Source organism: Chrysemys picta, chromosome 2, assembly GCF_011386835.1.
Source record: "Chrysemys picta bellii isolate R12L10 chromosome 2, ASM1138683v2, whole genome shotgun sequence".
NCBI classification, from domain to species: Eukaryota; Metazoa; Chordata; order Testudines; family Emydidae; genus Chrysemys; species Chrysemys picta.
The window spans coordinates 23,341,061-23,353,860 of record NC_088792.1 but is presented as its reverse complement, the minus strand read 5'-3'; the positions used below and the strand labels follow the sequence as shown (position 1 = coordinate 23,353,860).

Here is a 12,800-nt window from a genome sequence, read left to right as displayed (position 1 = left end):
TTGTTCTAACTACAGACACAGTTGATTGTGCAGTGACCTCTACTGGTACAGGCACAAATAAGGTCTCGTAGAAGCTCAGGTGCCATTGGGCCCTTGAAGAATACAGAAATAGTTCTTCGTCCACATTTTTCTATCCATGTCGAAATGGTGATCTAATATCTGGTTTACCTATGTGTGAAAGCATCTAAACTTTTGCTTGCCAAGATGCTTTTTTGACATGCATTTCAAAACTGTCCTCACACAGTGGGAGTTGGCCAGTGGCTCATCCTTTTTGATGGATAGATTGAGGTACAAGCAATTCAGATTTCTGAGAGTCTCCTTTTCATTCTCACTCTGGTCATACAGCATTGCTACCAACTTCTTTGCTGCAGACATTGCAGCTTGTCCATTACTCTTCCCCCAATTTAGCAAGCTCTGAAGTGGTAAGCTCTTTGTGTTCACAACATTAATCACAGATATTTTTGTAATACCAAATAGGGGATGACACAATCCCATCCTATTAATACATGTACAGCAGGAAGTATGTTTCAAAAGTCAGGAGTGAATGTGCCACAAATTGCATGCACAGATATGAAGCAATGCCTGTCATTTGTGCTGGTAATGGTACCTGTTTCAATCTAGATGTTGTTTGTGTTCCATTTTTGGAAAGTAGTGAACAGCAAGGACCAAAACATGTGCATCAAGTGACTAATTACTAAAGTTCCTTTTTCACCAAGAGACCAAAAGCCATATTGGCACATATAGCATGCAGAAGCATCCTTGTGTCCATTTTCTCTTGTGTTACTAGACCAGTCTTGGACTTCTTCATCTCCTCTGCTGGTAATGGACTTAGCTACTTCACCATTGCAAAAGCTTCCAGCAAGAAGGAGTGTTTGTGCTGTGCTCCTCCATTCTTATGTGCATTTTGAACCATTTGTTCACAGAAGAATTTTACAAGTGACTGCTTGTTGGATGCCACATATAGAAACTTTTTTCATGGAGTCAGAGGGCGCCCACCAATCACTTGGTATTTCTTGCATCCAACCTTAGATCCTGTCTGATGCTGTCTTTTTGCAGTTTTCAGAGTTGCTGTTGTCGTCATATTTGTCAAAGACTATGATTACAGAATTAGCTTTGTCAAATCCTTTTAGAACCTGTCTTAAGTACTCAGCAGTCAGTTCACTGAATGTGTGGAATTTGGCGCTAGCCATCATTTGTATGACAGTCGTGACATCTCTGATGTACACTATGGTTTCTCTTTTGAATGGTCTTAGCTCATAGATTCTTTCAACTTGAGCTTCTAGATGATGCCCTAATTCAGCTTTGTCTGTTCTTCTCATTGTTCCATCACCATGGAAGAGGGACACAGGTACAGGACATAACAGTTGTCACTGAAACATCATCTCTGTATCTTGCTAAGGACAGAGCTCTGCGGAAAACAATTTCTGGACTGATAACTGCTGTGATGTCCCTCCCTTGCCAAATTTAAATGTGGTCATCTTGGCCATGTCAACAAATGTTTTGATACCAGATTTCTAGACTGGACTTATCTAGCTATGTGTTCCATCATAATCAAGTGCACCTCTCAAAAATCTTCCCATTTGTTCTTTACCAACATCTGCTGTTTTCAGTGGAGACTCTTGTACATCTGATGTTACATGCTGTCCAGTAGATATGTTGATAAGCACCTCTGGATGTGATTCAGGGTTAAATGGGTTTGTCATATTGTTGATGACATGGTTGGTAAGAGCTATAACATGCACTTCATCCCTCTTCAGTGCAGAGGCAAGGACTTGTTTGTGGACTTTGTATTCATTACTTCTTTTTAGGCCACTTCTCTCTCTCTCTCATTTTGCATATTCATAATATTAAGCTGTGTCATCTCTAACAATAACACTGACCTGTGCATAAGTGTCACTGAATTAAAAAGCTGGTTTCTAAAATATTTCAAACACTAGTATTGCATGCATAGGCAATTATAAATTAAAACGTTCTACCACGCATACTAGATGCAACACTGTATGTACAAAAGGTTACAGATAAAGAAACATGACATTAGGAATTCACATACATGTATATTTAGCCACTATGCAATACAAACTATGGGCATGCAATCTACTGCTACAGCTTTCAGTGAGAGACTGATCTGGTCAGCAAATTTTAATTGAAAATACATAAAACTGTGGTCACTTGTGAGGTACTTTGACAAATAAAAATATGCAATGTGAAACATTTCATGTTAGTATATTGCAAAATCTTATTTGCTATTTTTGTCACATGCTAAACAGCTTCATTTTTTTAAAAAGAAATATTTGCATATGCAAAACCAATACAGATCTTTTAATACATTGGCATTTGGAAGATTTGACCAATAAACACCACATTAAGATATTGAAATTGACTACAGTTTTTACTGTTTGTTAGTCATGTTGCAGTGATTCTAGAACTGTGCAAAAAATTACACTTTCTCATTTTGAGTACCATTGTTTCATATCATCTACAGGCTTAGGGCATCACTTGACAGTACCACACCATACCTCATTTAAACATACATAAATTAAGCTTTCAAGTGATATGTGGGTGTCGTGTATAGGATGGCTACATTAAATTCCGAAAAATGGCCCTTTTTGAAGAATTACCACACATCTATAAATGGTCAGTTTTCATCATGCTTGAAAGGTGGTTAACACTGGGGTTCCATAAAGTTCTGTATTAGCACCAATGTTAAATTTAGTAATGATCTGGAAAAGGGAATGAGCAGTGAGGTGGCAAAACTTTCAAATTACGCAATTCATTTAGTCAAAACTGCAGAAAACACTGAGGAATTACAGTGAAACTAACAAAGTTCGATAAATAGGCAACATGATTATAGATGATATTAAGAATGGATACATGTAAAATAATGCTCATTCAAAGGAATAATGTGAAGAACTCATGCATTGCTGCATTGTAAATTAACTATAACATGCAGGAAAGTGGTCTGGGTGTCTTTGGACAGCTCTATGAACACCAACTCTGCGAATGAACAACTGCAGTGAAAAAGTAAAAAGAACATTAGGATGCATTACAGAATGGAAAAAATTAAATAATGACAAATAAGTGGCACATCCTCAACTAGAATACTGTTTTCAGTTCTGGTAATGTTTTTTCCAAAAACAAACAAGCCAAAATTAAATAAATAAGAAGCATGGGAAAACTTTCATATGAAGAGAATTAAAAGATTAGGACTATTTAGAGAGACAGATGGGGTGACATGATCTGGTACCCCAAATTATATGTGGTAAGGAGACTGTCCTGTTTATGCTTTTTTTTTTTTTTTTTTTTTGGTAATGTACAAACAAGGGAACACTTAATGAATTTCAAAGGCAGAGAATTTAAATGTGATAAAAAGAAATACTTTTTCACAAAACAGTTCTACTGTGACAAGTACCACATGCTATCATTGAGAGCTTAACAGAGTTTAAGAAAAGATTAAATATTGGTAAAGATAGTAAGAACGTCCACAACCTCATTAGATAGGATTTTTTTTTTAAAGAATTTGAAAGGATATACAAACTCGTGCTTCTGGGCATAATCCACTAACTGCAAAAGGGTTTTAAGAAGAAATTTCCCAATGGGCTGGTTATATTCCATAATTGCCCACATCTATTGGCTGGTTCTTGCACCATCCTTAAAAGCTTTTGGTACTGGCTGCTATCCGAGAAAGGATGCTGGACGATAATGGACCACTAGTCTCGTGTACTGTAATGATTCAAATGCAATTATATTTTGATTGCAGCGTGCCTTAAGAACATAAGAATGGCCATACTGGGTCAGACCAAAGGTCCATCTAGCCCAGTATCCTGACTACCGACAGTGACCAATGCCAGGTGCTCCAGAGGGAGTGAACCTAACAGGAAATGATCAAGTGATCTCTCTCCTGCCATCCATCTCCACCCTCTGACAAATAGAGGCTAGGGGCATCATTCCTTACCCATCCTGGCTAATAGCCATTAATGGACTTAACCTCGATGAATTTATCTAGTTCTCTTTTAAACCCTGTTACAGTCCTAGCCTTCACAACCTCCTCAAGCAAGGAGTTCCACAGGTTGACTGCATACTCATAGACTTTAAGGTCAGAAGGGACCATTATGATCATCTGGTCTGACCCCCTGCATGCTGCAGGCCATAAAACCGTCCCTACCCCTTCCCTGGACTCTGCTGTTGAAGTCCCCAATCCTGTTTTTAGTGACTTCAATCGGCAGAGACCCTCCTGCTAGAGATCCCTGCCCCATGCTGCGGAGGAAGGCGAAAAACCTCCAGAGGCTCAGCCAATCTGCCCTGGAGGAAAATTCCTTCCCGACCCCAAATATGGCGATCTGTAAGACCCCGAGCATATAGGCAAGAGTCTCCAGCCCGACCCCTGTTAGCCATTATACTATTTACCTACCATTGCTTGGTTTTCCTTGACTACTATGTTTTACCATTAAACCATTCCCTCCATAAACTTATCTAACTTAATCTTAAAACCAGACAGGTCCGTCGCCCCCACCGTTTCCCTCGGTAGGCCGTTCCAATATTTCACCCCTCTGACGGTCAGAAACCTTCGTCTAATTTCAAGTCTGAACTTCCCCACGGCCAGTTTATATCCATTCGTTCTCGTATCCACGTTAGTACTAAGCTGGAATAATTCTTCTCCCTCCCTTGTATTAATCCCTCTAATATATTTAAAGATAGCAATCATATCCCCTCTCAGCCTTCGCTTTGTCAGACTAAACAACCCAAGCTCCTCTAGTCTCCTTTCGTACGACAGGTTTTCCATTCCTCTGATCATCCTAGTGGCCCTTCTCTGCACCCGTTCCAGTTTGAGTTCATCTTTTTTAAACATGGGAGACCAGAACTGCACACAGTACTCCAAATGAGGTCTCACCAGCGCCTTGTACAACGGAAGCAGGACCTCCTTATCCCTACTAGATATACCTCGCCTAATGCATCCCAAGACCGCATTGGCTTTTTTCACCGCCACGTCACATTGTCGACTCATAGTCATCCTGCGGTCTACAAGAACCCCTAGGTCCTTCTCCTCTTCCGTTACTTCTAACCAATGCGTCCCCATCTTGTAACTAAAATTGTTATTAGTCATCCCCAAATGCATCACCTTACACTTTTCACTATTAAATTTCATCCTATTTCTGATACTCCAATTCACAAGCTCATTCAAGTCTCCCTGCAGGATATCCCTATCCTCCTCCGAATTTACAACGCCTCCCACCTTCGTATCATCCGCAAACTTTATCAGCCCACTCCTGCAATCGGTTCCGAGGTCAGTTATAAATAGATTAAATAAAATGGGTCCCAAAACCGAACCTTGAGACACTCCACTAGTAACCTCCCTCCAACCTGACAGTTCACCCTTTAATACGACCCGCTGCATTCTCCCCATTAACCAATTCCTTATCCACCTCTGGATTTTCATATCGATCCCCATGTTTTTCAGTTTAACTAATAATTCCTCATGGGGTACAGTATCAAACGCTTTACTGAAATCCAGGTATATTAGGTCCACCGCATTTCCCTTATCTAATAAATCCGTTACTTTCTCAAAGAAGGAGATCAGATTCGTTTGGCACGATCTGCCCTTCGTAAAACCATGTTGTAATTTATCGCAATTGCCACTACCCTCCAGGTCCTCAACTAGTTTCTCTTTCAGAATTTTCTCTAACACCTTGCACACTACAGATGTTAAACTAACAGGCCTGTAGTTACCCGGATCACTTTTTTTCCCTTTCTTGAAAATAGGAACCACATTAGCTATTCTCCAGTCTAAGGGGACCACCCCCGAGTTTACAGATTCATTAAATATTATCGCTAATGGGCCTGCTATTTCCCGTGCCAATTCCTTCAATATTCTCGGATGAAGATCGTCCTGTCCTCCTGACTTAGCCCCATTAAGGTGTTCAAGTTTTGTTTCTACCTCGGATACGGTAATCCCCCATCCTGAATGCCCCTCTGTAGTGGTGCTAGTATCCCTAATACCTTCATTGGCCACATTAAACACCGATGCAAAATATTCATTAAGATATTGCGCCATGCCTAGATTGTCTTTAATCTCCTCTCCGTCAATAGTCTTCAGCGGTCCCACTTCTTCTTTCTTTGCTTTCTTCCTATTTATGTGGCTGTAAAACCTCTTACTATTGCTTTTAATTCCCCTCGCTAGGTCCAACTCTACACGGCCTTTGGCCTTTCTCACTCTATCTCTACATTCTCTGACTTCACTTAGGTACATTTCCTTACTGATCCCTCCCCTCTTCCACTCTTTGTACGCTTTCTGTTTTTTCCTAATAGCCCCTTTGAGTCGGTCGCTCATCCAGCTCGGTCTAAATCTCTTGCTTAGTAATCTTTTTCCCTTTTTTGGAATACAGGCCTCCGACAGCTCATGCATCTTTAACTTAAAGTAATCCCAGGCTTCTTCTGCCTTTAAATCCATTAATACGTTTGCCCAATCCACTTCCCTTACCAGTCCCCTTAATTTGTTAAAATTGGCCTTTTTTAAAATTATAAACCCTAGTCTTTGATTTAATTCTGTTACTCCTTCCATGTATTTTAAACCGAATTAGCTCATGATCACTGGAGCCCAAATTGTCCCCTACTACCACTTCCTCAACGACGTCCTCACTACTTACCAGAATCAAATCTAAAATGGCCTCCCCCCTCGTCGGTTCAGTTACCACTTGATGGAGGAATTGATCAGCAAGCACTTCTAGGAACATCTGAGCCCTGTTATTGCTACTAGCGTTTGTTCCCCAATCTATATCCGGGAAATTAAAGTCCCCCATAATTACACAGTTTCTGTTAGTAATTACTTCTCTAAACACATTAAATAGTTCCTTATCCATATCCTGGTGGTCTATAGCACACTCCAAGCACTATCCCCGGAGAGGCTCTAGTAGTCCTATTACCCAGTGTGAGTATTGCCCAGACGGACTCTGTGTTATCTAATCCATCAACTATTATTTCTTTACAGTTTATTTTACTATTGACATACAATGCCACCCCCCCACCTTTACCTTTGTTCCGGTCTTTCCTAAACAGCGCATACCCCTCCATACCTGTGTTCCAGTCGTGACTGCCATTCCACCACGTTTCCGTTATTCCTACGATATCTGGTTTCAGCTCTTGGACCAAGAGCTCCAATTCCTCCATTTTATTACCTAGGCTTCTGGCATTGGTGTATAAACACCCTAATGTATGTCGTTTAGCCTGTCTCCCATTAGCAGCACTATATGTTGTGGGCCTCCTTGTGTCCGTCCCCCCTGTCCTTCCTATGTCCAATCTCATCTCCCCGGCTATGTCTCCTCTCATTTTACTCACCTTTTCCATACTGGAATCTGGCGTGGAGATTAACTGTGCATCTCCCAACCGTCTCCCCAAACTTCCTAGTTTAAAGCTCTTTTGATTAGATGAGCCAGCCTCCCTCCCAGAAGTCTATTTCCTTCCCTACTCAGGTGAAGCCCATCCCGCGAGAACAGGTGTCTGTCCCCGAAAGCCTCCCAGTGGCCATACATCCCAAAGCCCTCCTTATAGCACCACTCCCTTAGCCAACTATTTATTCTCACAATCCTATCAGCCCTTTGCTGCCCTTCCCTCGGAACGGGCAGAATCCCACTAAAGATAATCTGAGCCTCTATCTCCTTGAGCGTCTTCCCCAGCCTGGCATAATCTCCCTTGATTCTCTCTAACGAGAACCTAGCCGTGTCATTCGTTCCTACATGAAGGATTATCAAGGGGTTCTTACCTGCTCCTTTTAGGATCCTTTTCAACCGCAGGTCCACATCGCGTATCTTTGCGCCCGGTAGACAGCACACCCTTCTGTTCTCCGGGTCCGCCCTGGTCACAGGCCTGTCCAATCTCCTCAGTAAAGAGTCTCCAATTACATACACCTGCTGTTGCCTGGCAACAGTGCGATCTAGTAATCTAGTCTCTGATCCCTCTAGTCCTGACCTGTGCCTGTTCCTATCTTCCCTTATGCCTTCCTGAATCCTCCCGGGGCCCAGAATTGGTGCTGTCTCCATCAACTCCTCCCCTCTCTCTCTTGGACTAGCTGCTCTTCTCTTCTTCCTCACCCTCCCACCTTCAGTTGCCACCTGCTGCCCCTCCACCTCGCTATCCAAGCACTCGAACCTATTCCTGAGTTCTATTCCCCCCTCACTGGCCCTTCTTTTCCTTGGCCTGCTTCTCACAGTCACATGCTTCCACCTCCCATGTTCTCCCCCTTCCATTCCCCTCTCACCGTCCTCTACCTCTACCTGCACCACAGGGCATTCTCCTTCAGCCCCCCCTTGCCTTTCCTCCATCAGCTGCTCAAACCCCCGCCTAAACTCCACCAGGGTATCTACCTGCATCTCCAGCCCCTTAATCTTTTCCTCCAGTAACACTATCAGGCGACACTTCATACACACATACCTGTGTTCCGGCTCCCCTGCTAGGACCATGTACATACCACAGCTTCCACATGCAGCCATCTGCATTCTGTCTGCTGCTGCTGCTTGGCTCATGGCTGCTGCGATCTCTGCCCACAGCACCTGTGGACTCAGAGCACACACCACACCGCGCCCTCTTGCCTCCCCCCTTACCTCCCCATGAGAACTCCCTCTCAAACTCCCCTGTTAGCCGCCCTGTTTGCTGCCGCTGCTCGCAGCTGTACCGCTGCCTGGCTGGGCGGCCGCTTTTATGGGCCCCCTACTCAGGGCTCGGCGTCCTTCCCAGCACCCAGCCCCTGCAGGCCCCTACAAACTCACAAGAACAACAAGGACAGACACAAATACAGGTACCTTCTCCTCCAATGAGAACTCCATCTCAAACTCTGTGTGAAGAACTTCCTTTTATTTGTTTTAAACCTGCTGCCCATTAATTTCATTTGGTGGCCCCTAGTTCTTATATTATGGGAACAAGTAAATAAATTTTCCTTATTCACTTTCTCCATACCACTCATGATTTTATATACCTCTGCCTTATTTTGGCAAACAGCAATTTTCTTTTAATTATTACGTCTTTCTCATTCTGTTTGGCCAGAGGAAAACTTGTAGTCAAAATTGTCTGCAAATTAGTCCACAGCTCATTATATGGTCAGATAACTTACTAATTTATATATGCTAACATCAACTATAATAAATTTACTCTTCTCAAAGCTTAATTTGTTACTTTTTATATCTGTTTACATTATTTTAAAATTTCAGCCCTTTGGGAATTACAGTAACTCCTTGCTTAACGTTGTTTCGAAGTTACGTCGTTGCTCCATTAGGAAACATACTCATTCAAAGTTGTGCAATGCTCCCTTATAACATCGTTTGGATGACTTTACAAGAGAGCATTGCACAAGTTCCTCTTCTCCACTTCCTCCCCCTTCCTTCCTCCTTCCCATTGCTTCCTCCACCACCAAACAGCAGTTTCAGTTGACAGTTAAAAGCGAATATTATGGATGTTTGCATTGAACAAATCAAATAAGCTATGAAATATTATGATATAATTCATAATATATATAATCATCTTTGCTTAGTATGATTAGCATTTCAGTATCTGGGCACTGAAATTAAACCTATTTAACTTTTTTATGCTGAAACATTTAACGTTTTCCTCACGTTATCATATAGATGTCTTTCCAAACCCTTCATTGCTCTGTCATTGAAGTGCTAATTAAAGAGAACTTGCAAATAGTTTCTCACTATTTGTGTAGAATTTCTGCAGCATACTCAAAATAGTAAAGGTAAAGAGAATTTAATACAATTGACTTTAAATTTACCTTGTTTTTTCCTCTTTTCGGTGCCTTACAGTCATTCTGAGTTCTATTATAGTTGGACGTCCATTAGCTTAGGGCATGATGAGTCTCTCAGTGAAGGGACATCTCCGTTTAACGATCTAAAGCCAAACAAAATATTAAATAAAATTCCTGAATTGTTCCTTGTATGTTTGCTCTTCGGGCACCTGGAACAATACTTAAGTTAGTGATTAGCATTGCTAATATAGGGCATCCTTAGAATCTTACAAATAACTAACATTGCAAATATTGGAGAAATGATGCATGGAAAATAAAGCTGACAATTTGTCACAATATGAATTCAAGCATCAAGAAATCAAATCTACAAAGATAAATGTTGCATTAGTGTTTGGCGATAAGCCAGATGCCCTGACTATGGTCTTCTGAGGACAGTTTAAGGCTGGGTGAGTGTGAGAAGTTCTGTGGGAGAGTGCAACTGCAGAGGCAATGTTGGATGAGGAATGCAAGAAAATGGAGAGTGATAGATTAAAAGCTTGGGGATAGCAGTTATCTTTTTTGAGATGGTGTAAGGATTCCAGTGTGTGCAGGGGTGGGAATGTTGCTGAGGATAGTACATCTGAAGTGACAGATGGGTGGCTGTTAGTACCAAGGATAAAGATGCAGGAAGATCAGCACTAGGGAAAACAAATACCGGAGAAAGAGGAGAATGCAGAAATTATGTGGATTGGCAGGGAATGGGGAAAATGAGTGACCAGAAGAGGAGGTGGTAGGGAAGTGGAGAGCAGAGAAGAAAAAGGGAAATGAGGAAGGGGCAAGACTGGACTTCAGAGGATTAATGCTGTGTATATGATAGTAAGATGGCAGAGGTAGAAAAGGGCAGTAAATCAAATATTCAGAGAAGTAAATGAACAGTGATTTAAGTATGTAGAAGGTCAAATATTAAGAAACAGTACCAATACAGTATTTTAAAAATATTTAAATAGACACTCTACTTGTTCTTATACCTTTTTGAAAGTAGAGAACAAATTAGATCATATTTAAAGCTGGTAAAAATGGGGAAAAATTCAGGCTTTTATTCAAATTTAAAACTTTTTTGTCGATTTTAAAATTAAAGATTTGATCCTCCGTAGCTATACTGTAATCCAGGGGTCGGTAACCTTTCAGAAGTGGTATGCCGAGTCTTCATTTATTCACTCTAATTTAAGGTTTCGCATGCCAACAATACATTTTAATATTTTTAGAAGGCCTCTTTCTATAAGTCCTATAATATATAACTAAACTATTGTTGAATGTAAAGTAAATAGGTTTTAAAAATGTTTAAGAAGCTTCATTTAAAATTAAATTAAAATGCAGAGGCCCCCAGACCGGTGGCCAGGACCCGGGCAGTGTGAGTGCCACTGAAAATCAGCTCGCGTGCCGCCTTCGGCACGCGTGCCATAGGTTGCCTACCCCTGCTGTAATCTATAATCATTCGAAGAGATGAATGGAAATGCTGAGCAAGATTGTTCCTCTTAAATGTAATCCAATAAAACAACTTCTTTAATTCCTTAAACTAGTGGTGTGTAACTTCTCAAAGAAATAAGGGAGTAGCTATTTATTGAAAAGCAAATAGGCAAAGGTGTTTCTTTTGCACGTCTTATTCAGCTGCTCACTGATTTCTCTGGTTTCAGAACCCTATATGAATCATCTGTGAAAATTTTGGAGGACATCTTGAATCCTTGACTGTACCGCTGCCTTCAAGTCATGAAAAGTAGAAAGAAGGAAGATGTATTGTTTTTTATAAAGCCAAGCAATATGTTACCTTAAACATATTTAATATAATAGTGAATTGTTGGAATGCTTGTATTATGCTAGCTTATACTTTGTACGTACGTACATACATTGAAAGTCTTAGCAAGAAAATGAATAACTTTTAAAAACAAATCAGTTTTATATTCCTTTCATATTTAAAACAATTGTGCAGAAACTTTTTTTAAAGTATGCAGAAATATTTTGTATATACATAGATAATGTATTATTAAAGATTTTGGAACGGCTATGAGGAGGGGCTTGTAGGTATATTCCAAGTATTTCGTGTGAAATAAAATCAGTACCTTTTTATATATTTTTAAAAAGAGAATTAATAAAATGACTGAACTATCCATTTGAATGGCATTTTCTTGAACCCTTTGACATTGAATGTCATGCGTTTCCCTAAAAGGTAAGGCATGAGCACTTAGGGAAAATAGCAGGTGCTTCTGAATAGCAAAAAACATTGTACATGGCATACTTACTGGGCCAAATGGAAATGTTTTTTTTTATCTGGTCTCAGCAGAGAAGTCTCTCTCCAGTGCAGGCTTCCATCAATGTTTTGGATTATATGTAGCACGTAAAACATCAATGCCTGACAGTTCATTTAAAGTATTTATGACAGTCATTTCAGCGTTTCAACCACCAGTAGGTAATCGTAGTTATTAGTTGCAGTTTCAGAGGTGAAAGGCAAACCAATTTCCACTCAAAAGATTTCTTCCTGGATTTCTTGTGCTACCAATTAGCTAATGTCATGCCATCTCCTAGAGTATTGGCTCATTTGACTAGAGTGCGAACAGCTTCAGCAACCTTCCTAGCACAAGTACCTATTTGAGACATACACCTCTACCCCGATATAACGCTGTCCTCGGGAGCCAAAAAATCTTAGCGCGTTATAGGTGAAATTGTGTTATATCAAACTTGCTTTGATCTGCCGGAGTGTGCAGCCCCACCCCCCTGGAGCACTGCTTTACCATATGTTATATCCGAATTCGTGTTATATCGGGTCGCGTTATTATCAAGGTAGAGGTGTATTCAAAACAGCAACCTTGTCATCAGTTGAACATTTTTGATGCTCATTATGCCATTTCCCGTCTGTCCAGAAATTATGCCAGTTTTTGACAGGCTGTTCTATAAATAGCTGTTCAGGTAAACTCCAAACCTACCTTTACTTTAATCTGCTTGTGAGTCACCTACAGTGGAATGGACATATGCAACCACTTGAAGAAAACTGTTACCTAGCTTTCCAAAACTATTCTTCTTAAAGATATGTTGTACA

General features: G+C 40.8%; 1 protein-coding gene across 2 annotated transcripts in view; it reads left to right on the top strand.

The window, feature by feature from the left end:
* NCAPG2 (non-SMC condensin II complex subunit G2) overlaps positions 1-11,874 on the top strand; it is a 110,841-nt gene extending 98,967 nt beyond the window's left edge. The window contains exon 23 of one of the 2 annotated variants that reach the window (XM_065582770.1): positions 11,404-11,874. In XM_065582770.1, coding sequence (XP_065438842.1) covers positions 11,404-11,455 — 52 coding nt within the window. In that variant the 3' untranslated portion in view covers positions 11,456-11,874. The remainder of the gene's footprint in view (positions 1-11,403) is intronic. The other variant, XM_065582769.1, reaches the window with a different exon arrangement.
* The last annotated feature ends 926 nt before the right edge of the window (positions 11,875-12,800 follow it).